Source organism: Coregonus lavaretus, assembly GCF_964263955.1.
Source record: "Coregonus lavaretus genome assembly, chromosome: 39".
Classification (NCBI taxonomy): domain Eukaryota; kingdom Metazoa; phylum Chordata; class Actinopteri; order Salmoniformes; family Salmonidae; genus Coregonus; species Coregonus lavaretus.
This window is the reverse complement of record NC_140026.1, coordinates 24,824,150-24,840,179: the sequence shown is the minus strand read 5'-3', so window position 1 is coordinate 24,840,179 and position 16,030 is coordinate 24,824,150. Positions and strand designations below refer to the sequence as shown.

The following is a 16,030-nucleotide window of genomic DNA, read 5'->3' as shown; positions in this document are numbered from 1 at the left end:
GGAAGAGTTAGCTAAAAGGGTTAAGGTTAGGGTTAGGGTTAGGGGAAGGGTTAGCTAACATGCTAAGTAGTTGCAAAGTAGCTAAAAAGTAGTAAGTAGTTGAAAAGTTGATAATTAGCTAAAATGCAAAAGTTTTCCTTGATGAGATTCAAACTAGCAATCTTTGGGATGCTAGACGTTTATGTTATACGCCCACCCAACCAACCAACCAACCAACCAACCAACCACCCTACTTTAGTTTGTGCCTTAAGTAACCATACAAAACATAACATAGGCCTATCATACTAATTTGAGTGTGCTGGATTTATGTTTACTATGTTACATCTAGTCTATGAGACCAGGCTGACAAGTTAGAAACCCCTGGAACACTATAAACGCCAAGCCATTGTCAGAGGTCATCACAACATCAATAATACAGCAAGGCTGCTATTCAGTGGATTGTTGCTCTCCAACATAACCGGCGCCGGCCGCTCAGTCGGTTGGTGTAGGCTATATAATGTGCATATTCTCACTGAGCCCGTTGCAGACTCGCAATGATGGGGCTATCCTTCAAAAGTACAGGCTTCCCCGAGATGAGATACTCGGACTGAAAAAACAAAATGTGTGCAGTCGAGGGTCAGTTACTGTATAAAAGGAAACTGAGACCGATATATTGTGGTGCTGTGTGTTAAAGCACAGTGGAGGTAAGAAGACGCCCGGGGTTCAAATCTTGCAATCAATTAACATTACATGACAAAAATGGTTAGGTTGTAGATCATGGTGTTATTTATTTTAATTCATAAAAAATATTCCGCGAAATGTATAGGTCTAGCTTACGTCGATTTCAGCACCTGGGAATTGGACAGCTACCCTAACAGGATCATGTGAAAAACCGAACACCGCCCAAACGACGCTCTTGGCTGTGGCACTTACAGTTTCACTCTACGCGTTTGCTTGGGAAACACTTAAAATGTTGGCTCGTAAATAACGATGCATCTGGTATGGTCATCGTAATGCTTAACTTACATCTCAGCTGGGAAAGAGGCCCAGACCCAACTGCTATCACACCAATTGGATAGCCACCCATTAAGCAGACCGGAACTTAAATATGTTTTCAATGGTAAACGGCCCGAGTGAACTATCTTCATTTATCCACCATGTTTGAGGATAGTAGGCCTATGTCATCTTGTGGGAAGGGGTCAAGTCAAATAATTTAGTCTCGAAGAAACAGCAATGTTTTACAATACGAGCTTGCGTCAACAGATGGCGCCCATGCTATGTGCACCGCGCGCGTCCTCTAGTTGGCACACAGACACGACCACGTTGTTTCGAGTGTCTGCCCTCGCTCCAGTTCCGCTCCCTCTCTCCCAGCCTCCCTCCCTCCCTCTTTCTCCGCTGACAGTATAGCCATCTATCTTCCACTCGCATCGCAGTCTCTCTGTCAGTATCCGCGATATGAGCGCTATAGGCCTAATGGCACGAAGCATGGTATCTCTGCGTCCGAAAGGAATCGTTTCAGCGCACCTGTGCTTGGCCGTGGTTATCGCATCAGCTTGGATGTCATTGATGAGACCCGTGCGATGTGACAGCGGCGTTTTACACCGGAGCGACGGGGATCGTATGCTTGACAGCGGCGGCGTTGTAGGCATAGACGGGGGAGAAGAAGTGTTCGGACCGGGCTTGGGTGATAATGATGGGAACGCGGGCGACGTGGAATCCCCGCGCTTCAGGAGAGCACTATCCCAAGGGAAAGTGTCCCTGCTCAGCAGCTCGTTCGTGCTCAAAGGGGATGCCACTCACAACCAGGCGATGGTGCACTGGACGGGGGAGAACAGCAGCGTAAGTACCCGTCCCGTCCCGGTTCCATTCAGTCGCGATGTATCGGGTTCCCTGCTTGTAGCCTACACAACCCACCAGTCACCAAGACAGCCCATGCCAATTGACACAAGTTATTGTCAATGCAGTAGCTATACATGCGTTAATTATTTTCCTTCATAGTATTGCTCATTGTATTGAATCCCTATGTAGAAAAAAAATATTAGAGTGCGCATCTAAAAGGATAGGCCAGTGGTCTGTGTTTACAACAGCTACTTTTCCTTTTGTGTGTCATGCCCAGACTGGTGAGAGAAAGAGAGGGCATGATTAGGTGCGGAGAAATGCGCCTGTCTTTTGTTTAGCTGCACATGATCTTGGCAGCCTGTTTGAACGGCGCGCACACTGGTTAGTGTTGTTGCCTGACATTGTCATATGATACGAAAGTGTGTAAATAATATGTATTAGTATCAACCTTGAATGAACGGTATTTGTTCCAACAAAATGAATGCTGCATAATTAGAGGGTTATAACCTAGTTTAATTGACATGTAATTAATTTACATCTGTAACTGTATATTTTGTGCTTCCCAAGGCCGAGGTCAAGTCAGAGCAGAGCAGGCCAATGTAAACAACATGAGAGGGGGCTTTGTGACTGGGTAGCCTATTGTCAGCTGTCCGGGACCTCGCAGTGTCTACCAGAGACATCACTTCAATACGATGCTATTGTCAAGACAGAAATTGCCCACTGCTGCTGGCCTGCCTGCAAACACAATCAAGACTGCTCTCTAACATGCCTTGAAATATACATCTACTAGGTTCTGTAGCAGTTATTTTAAAGCCACAAACAGCAACATGCTAGGCCTATAACATTGAAATCACATTTGAACTTGGCATAGAATTTGATTGAAATCGAAAGAAAGACTGAGTGTGTTGGCTAGAACACACAATTTAGTCTTAAAAAGGGCCATTTTCTATTCCTGAAGAACTTCTCTACTTCAATATGTACTGATTCAATACTGAGCCAAGTGTGAATCTGTCAGTCAGTCAAACTACACAGACAGCCTGGGAAGAGATTATCCTAAATTAACTTGGCATTGCCCTACTTTGAAAGGTTGACTGTAAGGAGGTCTCCCCTTATATAACGCAGGCTAATAAAAGAAGAGAAATGCTGCCATTTCATTTCACTAGGTCTGACATTAATGACCTCAGCATTGATTGATAGGTATGAAAATTGAATTTCAACCCCCCCTATTTGAGAAATTTGGAAGGATGGATTTGAGGAAACCTGGGATTCTAGACCAGAATTTGTGTGTATAAAGGGCTATAAAGGCATCATGATTTGGAATCCCTGAAGAATTCAGCCGCGTCTGAATCTATGCTTTCTTAAGGGGGACATGATGGAGCAATCATGGGCAGAATATGTTGTGTTATTTGCTCTGAGCCAAGATAAGATAGCAGAGTCCAAGGTGGGTGTTCTTTGTTAGTGTAGTATCCCATTGAAAAGCCCACTCTGCCTCTGTCTCTATGTCTTTAAAGTGAATATTATATGGCTTGATGGAAGCACTTATGCCCTCTGCTTTATGTCTTCTCTGTGTTGTTATTACAATCACATGTGCTGTGCCAAGCTCACTCACTGACAAGAAGAGGGCTATTATTTCTCTGAGAAGCCTTGATTGATCAAGTGCCACTCAGAGGGGAAAATCACTCTCTCTCTCTCTGTGCATACATGGTCACTGTTGGAGATCGGTGATGCCTGTGTTTGACAGGGAGGTGGTGGGAGGAGGATGTCCTGTTTAGAGAGAAAGAGAGTGGTGGCCAGCTTTCACTGATGGTGGAACATCAGTGAAACAGAGAGAAATGGAAAAGGGCAGATTCGGGTGGTTGAACGAGAGGGAAATGTAGAGCGAGACAGAGTGAGGCAGGGAAGAAAGAGAGAGGGGAGGGTTAGAGGGGAGGTTGAGAGAGCGCTGTCTGTAAGGGTTGGTGTGAGGTGTGACCCAGGTGCGGTGCAGTAGGCAGAGATGGTGGTCCCAAAGCCAGGATGCAAAACAATGGACTTAACACGATAAAAGAAAGGTGGAGCAAATAAGTCTCCAAAAACAGGCTGATAGCCAAAATATGAAATAGTAACTATGACTGAAATAATAAAGAAACAGGGAGAACACTTCTCGAGTACCTGTACATACATCTCCGATCAGACACTGATTAGTACTGCTGAGCATAGAGAAACTAGCAGAGAAAACTCAGCAAGGAAACGCAGGGAAGTGAGGTCATAAATACACAGGTGAACAGGTAGACACAGGTGACACCAATAGGATGATGATTAGTCCAGACTGTGAGTGAGGAGGTGCCTACGGTTGACGGAGGATGACACCTAGTGGGTCGCTCCGGAACTGCTACCCCCTCCTGTAACAGCTGTCTTCTTTGAATTGGTTGCTAGAGATGCTGCTGGCACATGTCATGTGCATTTTATTCAGTCATAGTTTAAGCCACTCTCTATTTAGCAAAACTGAAACTCATGTTTAGAGGAAAATCCACACACACACACACACACACACACAGATTGGAAGTATTTTTGTATTTGAAATTCGTAATTTAATTACTTCTGAATATTTTGTCATTTGAATTACACTGGGCTGAACTACACTCCAATGTTTTTTGTATTTTCAAAATAATGTAATTTGTATTTTCCAAATACAAAATACTTTTCTATTTAAAAAAAACGCGGTTCACATTTTGTGTCCCCCCTTTCACCCTGCATTGGTATTATAAGTCTAATATCACTATGGTGTGATAAAGTGTCGGCTAAATGAACTAAATATAAATGTACAGTGTATGTAAAAATGAGCAACTGCAAAGCGTGCTGAGTATTATTCTAATGAGCTCTGCCCCAAAACAATACACAGTGTGCTTTGCAGTTCATTTTGGTATGTTCATTTTTACATACACATTTACATTTAGGTCATTTAGCAGATATGCTCATCCAGAGTGACTTGCTCCACTAAGGTAGTTAAACAACAACATATCACAGTCATAGCAAGTAAAACGTTTTTTTTTTAACCGTTACTGAGAATGTTGTTGCTGTTCGGGCCGGTTACAAATTAATTTTTGTATTTTAAAATACAAAATACATGTATTTTAATTAAATACATTACAAAATATAAGTATTTTGTTGCTTATTTTGCTACATTGATCGTTATGGTATTTTGTATCTGTATTTTGTCATTGTATTTTGTAATTTTTGCCCATCCCAGCACACACACACACCCATAGCAGTCGGCAGGGGCGCAACTTTGGTTTTAGAAGGGGGGGACATATTATTATCATTCTTTTTTTTTTTTTTTTTTTATCCAGTCGGGATAAACACTCCCAACAGCCTACCCGACCACTCGGAGGCGTCCGCATGGTCGTAAAGCACACCGTTGCCTCGTTTTGTATGACATTCCAATGATAAAACTGGGGGGGACAAAAATGCAATTTCAGAATGTGTTCTCTAACTAACACCACTCTGAGTGGTGAGTATCAGTCTCTTTCAGGATAAGTGGCATTAGCTATGTACATAATGCATAGCCCAGCCAGCCAGTCTGGTTTGATACAGTCTACAAGGCCTTCAGAGGTGGCTATGGCCAGACAAAGGATACAGAAGATTGTCATTGTCAATAAATGTATCCCAAGATGCATCATGTCTGGTGGAGGTCAGACTCTATGGGACTGCACAATTTGAATTTGACCTTTTAATTGTGTGTACACAAAGTCACATTGCCCTTTACCCCCTACTATTACATATTTATTACACATCCAGACAAACATTGCCAGTGTACTGAAGGGTCATGCACATTGTCATTATGGCAATGTAGACATGAACTTTTCTTCATAATGATGCTCAAGTCAAAACATTTTAAGACAGACAGACAGACGCACCCACACACACGCGCGCGCACACACACACACACACAATTTTCCTCGTCATTAAGTTAACAAGACAGGGTTCAGACGCTCGGTTGAACCGACGAGACTCGTGGTGTAATGAGGGTGTGGTCGTGTTTGGACCGCACACGGTCCGACCGAGGCCAGAGGAACATTCCCTTACATGTCCCCAAGATCGGTAATTAATTCCAGAACCCCCTGTTGTCAGTTCTGGAAGACATTCCGGGAACAGTCGGGCACCAAGCCCCATAACTTGATACCAGCATTCCGAACAGAGAGTTTGCTTCCACTGTTGAAAGAGCCTTCTTTGTGCTTCCCTATGCGCGCTCTCTCTCTCTCTCTCTCTCTCTCTCTCTCTCTCTCTCTCTCTCTCTCTCTCTCTCTCTCTCTCTCTCTCTCTCTCTCTCTCTCTCTCTCTCTCTCTCTCTCTCTCTCTCTCTCTCTCTCTCTCTTTTCTTCTGGGCTTTGTTGACTAGCTCCAGGGCTCTGAGAAGTCGGGTTCTCTCTATTTCTGTACTCATCCTTCGATGGCATTCAGCTCAGCATTTAGCAAGTGTTCTGTAGTATAGAGGATAGAGAGAGACAGAGGGAGAGCGAGAGAGAGTTAGAGAGAGAGCGGATGATGGATGATTGCAAAGGGAGAGTTTTAGAAAGGGAGAGAGAGAGAGAGAGAGAGAGAGAGAGAGAGAGAGAGAGAGAGAGAGAGAGAGATTTACTGTAACAGCACACACACACTTCAATATTTTGGTCCTCGCTGAAGAGTGTGTTTTTGATCCATGTAAACACACACACATCCCTGTGTGCTTCGTGTGTTTTCTGATGGCTGCACACACTTGCACTATTGTGTGTGTGTGTGTGTGTGGAAGCTGGTGGGCGGAGCTATAGGTGGACGGCTTATTGTAATAGCGCAATGGAATTAATGGAACACTATCAAACACCAAACATATGGATACCACATGTTTGACTCTGTTCCATTTATTCCATTCCACCCATTCCAATGAGCCCATCCTCCTATTGCTCCTCCCATCAGCCTCCTCTGTTGTGCCTCCTTGTGGTCATCTTCATCATCTTGATACTTTTCATCACCATCATCACCATCATCATCATCGTCACCATCAAACATCATCTTCATCTTCCTCTTATCATTGTTTCTGTTGGAAGGCCTATAGGGACGGGTTTTTACTAGTGTTGTTTACCCCGGTGTCTGTGTTTATGACCCTGAGTCCCACTAAAGAACATTAAGGAGACATAAGATGACATCACCTCCTTACCCCTTCACCCCTGTCCTCACCCCTAACCCCCCTTGTTACCATGCCGATGCATTCCGCCGAGCTGCCAGATGCAGGCGGAAGATTGCAGTGATCAATTCAGCCAATCACGTCAGGGGATTATCCCCTGCAGCAAACATGTAATATAAACATGATATTTGGCGCATTTAGATCGAGAATTTAAAGGGACACGTCGGAAAAACATAATGTTTTATGATAAGGTGCTTGATTGCTATTTGCATACATAACATATTTTTTATCCCTCCTACCACCACTTCCTGGATCTGGTTGTAAGCTGAGGCGCTGACTTTAATGCAAAATACATTTGTTCACGCTTCGCATACTAAACAGACAGTTAATTTGGTTCCACTAGTCTTCGGTTGGAAATTGTTTGTACATGTGAAGTGAGTCCTCCAAATCGTTTATCTCATCTCTCTCGATCCATCCTCTGCGTAGTGCTAAGAGGCAATTTTCTCAAACCAGACTGCAAGTCAATGCTAGGGCTGGAAGGTTAGGGCTGATCTAGTGTGTGTGTGTGTGTGTGTGTGTGTGTGTGTGTGTGTGTGTGTGTGTGTGTGTGTCTATCTGTGTGTGTGTGTGTGTGTGTGTGTACAGTAGACATGAATCATGGGTCCCCCATGGAGACAAGGTCTTTGCCAGGGAGTTCAGAATGACTGGTTCTGCCACCAAAGATGCCTGCTGGTGCGTGGCTTAGAGTGCTCCCTCGCTCCCTCGCTCCCTCGTTCCCTCCCTCTGTGTTTTCCCCTCGATTAGGTCATTAGCGCTTGTGTCTCTTCAGACCATCTGAGATCTCTCCCCAATGTTTCTGTCACTGATTGTCTCACAATAACAATGACAGGGCAGCATAAGGCAATGACTGCAATGTTTTAGAATTATAACATAGATTTAGACTTAATGCATGTATTAACCAGTAACTACCTACTGTGAAATTGATGCTATCACCTATTGCTCGATCTGAATGATACACCTTAGAAAGAGTCTGATGCAAAGTTATTGTCTCATCTATCTTCATTACTGTCGGTTGGTACACAATTTGGCTTGGTACACTATTTTGCATCGTACACTATTTGACTTGGTACACTATTTGGCACAGACCATCTATACATAACACCCAAGGCTACTGTACTTTAGCAGGGTGAGGCTTCCCTGTCAACCCCATGGTAAACCACCCAGGCAGGCTAGGCTAGGCAGGATGCTGCGCTAGCATTAGAGATGAGAGCTAATTAGGGAGTACAGTAAGTGATGTCTGCCCTGGATTTACCCAGGTTGTGTTTTAGAAGTGTTTTCCTTACAAATCGTCCTGATCGGGCTGGCAGCAGCAGCAGACTGATGAGATAAGGGAGAGTCCTGGGGTGTTGTGGTTGTCATCCAGGTTCTGTTGCTACTGATGAGGTGGATAAATTCCCTTCTTTCGTGATTTCTTTCTTTCTCTTGCTCTCTCTGACTCCTTCCTTCTGTTGTTCCCTTCCATCCTGGGCTCTGCCCTATCGTTCTGGCTCGAGGCAGTACCTCACTCTCTCTCTCTCTCTCGCTCGCTCTCTTGCTCTCTCCCTTTTTCTTTCCTTTTTCTCTCTCTTTATTTGACAGTCTTATTTGACAGTCAAATTAACACATTCCCATCTTGGGGAGCTGAAAACTATTCAGACTTAAATAACTGATTCTAGGGATGTGTGTGTGTCCCGGCAACGGGAAAAACAACCACTTGGCAGGCCTTGGCACAATGGACACCTACGCTTTCCTTCTGCTATTTTTACCTCCACCTCCTCCTCCATACTTCCTGTCTTCTTTGATTGACGTTCTTTACAGTGAGTGCGTGCGTCTTAGATGTAGTTCGTTTCTTCCTGGATTTGTGGACTTTTTTTTCTTCCTACTTATCAAGTTGTTGTTTGTGTTGTCTCTCTTGGAAACTGGAAAGTGAAAGTTCCTGGGGTTGCCTTGGCAACAGGGCTGGAATTCTGTAACTATCTTCCAGTGGATGTGAGATGTTCATGAGCAGCATTCAGAGTGAGATCGTGCCTCTTGCCGCTTTCTAGACCTGCATATTTCATACTGACACCGGCTAATAATACAGCCACAAGAACTACACTCTTTCACCCATAGAAAGGCCTTTGGATTTGGAGTGTGTGTGTGTGCGTGCGACGTGCGTGTGTATTTGTCTGCCCGCGTGTGTGTGCATGTGTGTGGATGCCCTTCTGCTGCTTTAGTACAGTAGTGAGAAATCTAATATGAGGGAAGGTAAATGTAGTGAGATAGATCCCTTAGTGGCTCAGCAGGGATCCTTCCATCTCACCTGCTCCTCACTAACACCACAGATTGGAGATAGGATTCTGGTCAGGCACTCTATACTCTACCTGTCTGTTTCACCAGGTGTTACTGCATAGTTTTTCACACTATTTCTCACTCCTGCACTTGACCAGATCCTTTGTCAGTATTGAAATCTCCATTTGATATAGGCCTATCTTCTTGTCTGTTATTGGTTTGTTTCGATATTATACAGATTCGTTTTTTTACTGTTAGGCATATTGTCTCCTTCTTTTTTCATTGGACTTGTCAGTCTCAATTGGTGGAACAGTCTGAGTTATCCAAATATTCTGTGCCATGCCCTTGGGCCTAAATGGGTTCTGTTGGCAGCTGTCGAACTAGGACCAGGAGCCCAGACCCTAACTCAACACCAAAAAAGTGGTTAAAACGCGGTTCAGCCACCCAAGATCTCCTGCGGTGACATACGTGCCCAGCTGTCTTGCCAAACCAGCACTCACACACCCAGATGGAAATATGCATGAGTTGACCGACGGCCGTTTGCCAGCAATAATTTTCCCCGGGAAAAGGTGAACCACTTGTGACTCACGTTGATAGCAATTAGCGCACCCATGTACCGGAGGAGGGGTAGGCTGGAGAGAGAATAATGAAAAAACGAGAGAGCGAGAGAGAGAGAGAGAGAGAGAGAGAGAGAGAGAGAGAGAGAGAGAGAGAGAGAGAGAGAGAGAGAGAGAGAGAGAGAGAGAGAGAGAGAGAGAGAGACGCAGTGGGCTCTTTTTATCTCAACTTCATGTTACTTGTGCGGTGTGACAAACGCGCTTGTCAAAAATACATCCCTGTTTTACATGAAAAAGACACGGCCGATGCTATGATCTCATAACACGACAATTACATTTTTTACATTTTAGTCATTTAGCAGACGCTCTTAACCAGAGCGACTTACAGGAGCAATTAGGGTTAAGTGCCTTGCTCAAGGGCACATTAACGTCATTTAGCAGACGCTCTTAGCCAGAGCGACTCACAAATTGGTGCGTTCACCCTATAGCCAGTGGGATAACCACTTTACAATTTGGGGGGGGGGGGGGGGGGGGGTTAGAAGGAATAATTTAGCCTATCCCAGGTATTCCTTAAAGAGGTGGGGTTTCAAATGTCTCCGGAAGGTGGTGAGTGACTCCGCTGTCCTGGCGTCGTGAGGGAGCTTGTTCCACCATTGGGGTGCCAGAGCAGCGAACAGTTTTGACTGGGCTGAGGGGGAGCTGTGCTTCCGCAGAGGAAGGGGAGCCAGCAGGCCAGAGGTGGATGAACGCAATGTCCTCGTTTGGGTGTAGGGACTGATCAGAGCCTGAAGGTACAGGGGTGCCGTTCCCCTCACTGCTCCAAAGGCAAGCACCATGGTCTTGTAGCGGATGCGAGCTTCAATTGGAAGCCAGTGGAGTGTGCGGAGGAGGGGGGTGACGTGAGAGAACTTGGGAAGGTTGAACACCAGACGGGCTGCGGCATTCTGGATGAGTTGTAGGGGTTTAATGGCACAGGCAGGGAGCCCAGCCAACAGCGAGTTGCAGTAGTCCAGACGGGAGATGACAAGTGCCTGGACCAGGACCTGCGCCGCTTCCTGTGTAAGGCAGGGTCGCACTCTCCGAATGTTGTAGAGCATGAACCTGCAGGAGCGGGTCACCGCCTTGATGTTGGCGGAGAACGACAGGGTGTTGTCCAGGGTCACGCCTAGGCTCTTCGCACTCTGGGAGGAGGACACAGCGGAGTTGTCTACCGTGATGGCGAGATCATGGAACGGGCAGTCCTTCCCGGGGAGGAAGAGCAGCTCCGTCTTGCCAGGGTTCAGCTTGAGGTGGTGATCCGTCATCCATACTGATATGTCTGCCAGACATGCAGAGATGCGATTCGCCACCTGGTGATCAGAAGGGGGAAAGGAGAAGATTAGTTGTGTATCGTCAGCGTAGCAATGATAGGAAAGGCCATGTGAGGATATGACAGAGCCAAGTGACTTGGTGTATAGGGAGAAAAGGAGAGGGCCCAAAACCGATCCCTGGGGGACACCAGTGGTGAGAGCACGTGGTGCGGAGACAGCTTCCCGCCACGCCACTTGGTAGGAGCGACCGGTCAGGTAGGACGCAATCCAGGAGTGAGCCGCGCCGGAGATGCCCATTTCGGAGAGGGTGGAGAGGAGGATCTGATGGTTCACAGTATCAAAGGCAGCAGACAGATCTAGAAGGACAAGAGCAGAGGAGAGAGAGTTAGCTTTAGCAGTGCGGAGAGTCTCTGTGACACAGAGAAGAGCAGTCTCAGTTGAATGACCAGTCCTGAAACCTGATTGGTTTGGATCAAGAAGGTCATTCTGAGAGAGATAGCAAGAGAGTTGGCTAAAGACGGCACGCTCAATAGTTTTGGAAAGAAAAGAAAGAAGGGATACTGGTCTGTAGTTGTTGACATCAGTGGGGTCGAGTGTTGGTTTTTTGAGAAGGGGAGTAACTCTCGCTCTCTTGAAGACGGAAGGGACATGGCCAGCGGTCAAGGATGAGTTGATCAGCGAGGTGAGGTAGGGGAGAAGGTCACCGGAGATGGTCTGGAGAAGGGAGGAGGGGATGGGGTCAAGCGGGCAGGTTGTTGGGCGGCCTGCAGTCACAAGTCGCAGGATCTTATCTGGAGAGAGAGGGGAGAAAGAAGTCAAAGCATAGGGTAGGGCAGTGTGAGCAGGACCAGCAGTGTCATTAGGCTTAACAAACAAGGATCGGATGTCGTCAACCTTCTTTTCAAAGTGGTTGACGAAGTCATCCACAGAGAGAGAGGAGGGGGGGAGGGGGGGGGGAGGATTCAGGAGGGAGGAAAATGTGGCAAAGAGCTTCCTAGGGTTAGAGGCAGATGCTTGGAATTTAGAGTGGTAGAAGGTGGCCTTAGCAGCAGAAACAGATGAAGAAAATGTAGAGAGGAGGGAGTGAAAAGATGCCAGGTCGGCAGGGAATTTAGTTTTCTTCCATTTCCGCTCCGCTGCCCGGAGCTCTGTTCTGTGAGCTCGCAATGAGTCATCAAGCCACGGAGCTGGAGGGGAGGACCGAGCCGGCCGTGAGGATAGGGGACACAGAGAGTCAAAGGATGCAGAAAGGGAGGAGAGGAGGGTTGAGGAGGCAGAATCAGGAGATTGGAGGGAGAAGGATTGAGCAGAGGGAAGAGATGATAGGATGGAAGAGGAGAGAGTAGTGGGAGAGAGAGAGCGAAGGTTGCGGCGGCGCATTACCATCTGTGTAGGGGCAGAGTGAGTAGTGTGGGAGGAGAGTGAGAGAGAAAAGGAAACAAAGTAGTGGTCGGAGACTTGGAGGGGAGTTGCAGTGAGATTAGTAGAGGAGCAGCATCTAGTGAAGATGAGGTCAAGCGTATTGCCTGCCTTGTGAGTAGGGGGGGACGGTGAGAGGGTGAGGTCAAAAGAGGAGAGGAGTGGAAAGAAGGAGGCAGAGAGAAATGAGTCAAATGTGGACATAGGGAGGTTGAAATCCCCCAAAACTGTGAGGGGTGAGCCATCCTCAGGGAAGGAACTTATCAAGGCGTCAAGCTCATTGATGAACTCTCCAAGGGAACCTGGAGGGCGATAGATGACAAGGATATTAAGCTTAAATGGGCTAGTGACTGTGACAGCATGGAATTCAAATGAGGAGATAGACAGATGGGTTAGGGGAAAAATTGAGAATGTCCACTTGGGAGAGATGAGGATTCCTGTACCACCACCCCTCTGACCAGATGCTCTCGGGGTATGCGAGAACACATGGTCAGACGAGGAGAGAGCAGTAGGAGTAGCGGTGTTTTCAGTGGTGATCCATGTTTCCGTCAGCGCCAGGAAGTCGAGGGACTGGAGGTTGGCATAGGCTGGGATGAAGTCAGCTTTGTTGGCAGCAGAACGGCAGTTCCAGAGGCTGCCTGCGACCTGGAACTCCACGTGGGTGGTGCGTGCAGGGACCACCAAATTGGAGAGGCAGCAGCCACGCGGTGTGGTGCGTTTGTGTAGCCTGTGCAGAGAGGAGAGAACAGGGATAGGCAGAGGCATAGTTGACAGGCTGTAGCAAATGGCTACAAAAATGCAGAGGAGATCGGAATGAAATGGGCTAAGCATCTGGGAGTGGAGAGAGCAGGGCCTCCCTCACCAAATCTTCTAGCTCGGAAACTAAAATTGTTTCACTGAACCACCCGAACAAAAACTCTCCCAACTTCCGCCTTTGGAAATCAGAATTGTTGTGAACCACAGCGGTTCAATGTTTAAAGGAGTAGACTCAACCCACTTTGTTCAGCTAGCCAACTATGACTCCATAGCCAACTAGCAGACTAGCATCCAATAACAATAACACACCGTTTAGCGCCAACACTTGGTCACAATGGTGACAATGCCACCACATTCTTTGGTGGGCTTCCATAGTATTAGTTATTACATGAAGAAGAAGACATGGGAAACGAGAAAAGTGGAGAGCGGCGACAAATGTAATTATTGTTTTGAGCGCTGGCTTGTCAAACCATCGGCTGTAGCTAAATCCAGATATTCTGCACAGCATCCAAGGAAATCCATGCCATGCTTATAATTATGACCAGACTCTCACTGTGAAATATTATACAGCCTACCAGAGGGTGTACCATGATAGGTTACCATTATAGGGTTTTCCAGTTCATACATTGAAATATAAAATAATGTCATTACCTGTATTACATCATCAGCACCTATAGATTCCAATATGCATAATTTATGATTTCCAATTAGCTCTATTTGCATTGCCCTATCTAGCTTAGCAGTCACAAGGTCGAAATAGCCAATTTCTACCTTTAGTACCTCTTTTAGACTCTCCAATATAACTACATGAGAGTCAGCAGCTGGTTATAAACAAACTCTCTCTATCTCTGAACTCCCCCTCCATCCTGTCAAGGTTGTTTATGATCTTATGGTCCGTCCATTTCTCAGGTGTTGCCGTTGGGCAACTTTAGCAATGCAATTCCATCAAAGTGTCCCGTCCGCGATAGCCCAGGGATGAGTAGAGAGTGATTTGGTCCCAGAACCTCTTCTGGACTGTTTGCTATTGCAATTGAAACTTTGTTTTTCCAAGGGAGCGCGGGACGGGAGAGAAGGAGGTGAGAGAGAGGAGTGGTGTCTCCTTGGAATAATGCAGGGGTAAACAGAGAAGCAGTGCATCACTCAGTTAATGAGATTCTCCACGCTCAATCCAAAGCTGTCAGCATCAGGGGAGAGACAAGCAAAAACACACACAGGAATACACACTCGCAGGAATGTACTAGCTAGGCTAGCATGCATGCGCACACACGCGCACACACATACACACACACACACACCTCTTCCTGTCCATCTCTCCCTGCCTTCCCCTGTGTGTATTTGGACAGGCTGTTTGTATGCAAATGCGTTGTCCGGCGTGCATTGGCTGAGATGGGAAAACCCAATTGATTGTCACAGCGTGCTGGGACTGTGAGAGTGTGATTTGAAGGAGTCAGGCGCAGGAGGGTAAATCACAGAATACAGAGTTTATTCCGTAGTACACAGTTACGCTGGATAGCGTCAACAGTCCAGTGCGCAAAACAGGCGCACTGGAACAAATACAGGCACACAGGGAAAATATACCCTGGCAATACAACGTACAGGTAGCTCCACCGAGCTACACTCATCCCACATGAAACAATCACCCACAAGGACAAGGGGGCAGAGGGAACACTTATACATGTACTAATGAGGGGAATATGAACCATGTGTGTGTAATTGACAAGACAAGACAAATGGAATGATGAGATATGGAGCGGCAGTGGCTAGAAGGCCGGTGACGACGAACGCCGAAGCCTGCCCGAACAAGGAGGGGAGGCAGCCTCGGAGGAAGTCGTGACAGGGACTGAGGTAAACCACGCTCTAGGAGTGGCAGGAGAGGGACAGGCCTTGAGGAGTGTTTGTTTGTTTTTCATTTTTGTCTGTATTCAAACAGCCCAACTGGTTCTCCTTTGTTTACTCCCCTTTTTTCATGATCATTTCTCTTTCCGCACGACGTCGCCAAGCCGACACACATAACCGACAAAGACTTTCAATGGTGGTTTCAGTCAAGGAAGCAAAAGCTGCTTTTGAATGATGTCCATTTCATTTGCATGATCTGGGAATATGGTGGAACTTTTGTTACTCTTTCATTGTTCATTTGAAGTCTAAGGCCTCTGTCATACATGGGAGTACAAACACTATTGTAAATACATGCTGACGCTAGATGATCCAAACTGTATCCATCCAGTCATGGAATGTAACACCCTGGCCCTCTGTGAAATTAATATGAAAAGACAGAGAGAGCGTGTGTGTGTCAGTGTGTGTGTGTCAGTGTGTGTTTTCCCATTCCAGTGGCCCATGGAAAGAGGACATTCCATCTGGTGTGTTACAGGCCTGTAAAACCATTCCCCCCTTTTCCTTATAAACCTCAGCCCCCATCTGCCACACACACATGCACACAGGCAAGCACGCGCACACAAATCCACACACACACACATGCACACACTCCGCTGCTCTGTTCCGTATGTGAAGATTGCTGTTGAATAAGTTAGAGTGTAGTGTATACTTTTATATGACGGTTTGATAGCAAATGTTTGTATGTTTGAGTGCGGGGGTGTAATAGTAGGGTTTTATAGTACGTTGAGTGAGTGTGTGTGTGTTTACTAGTTTATGTGTAATGTGTAGGTGTATTGCCTCTCCCCCCTCTCCCCCACTCCCCGCTGCCGCAGGCACCAAATAAATCC

General features: G+C 46.4%; 1 protein-coding gene across 1 annotated transcript in view; it reads left to right on the top strand.

Annotated features, from left to right (window-relative positions):
* Positions 1-1,434: 1,434 nt before the first annotated feature.
* The window catches only part of LOC311113110 (VPS10 domain-containing receptor SorCS2-like), a gene marked incomplete at both ends in the record, with an annotated part of 337,488 nt that continues 322,892 nt past the window's right edge, over positions 1,435-16,030 (top strand). Inside the window, 1 exon segment of the mRNA XM_084156253.1 lies at positions 1,435-1,818. Coding sequence (XP_084012379.1) covers positions 1,435-1,818 — 384 coding nt within the window.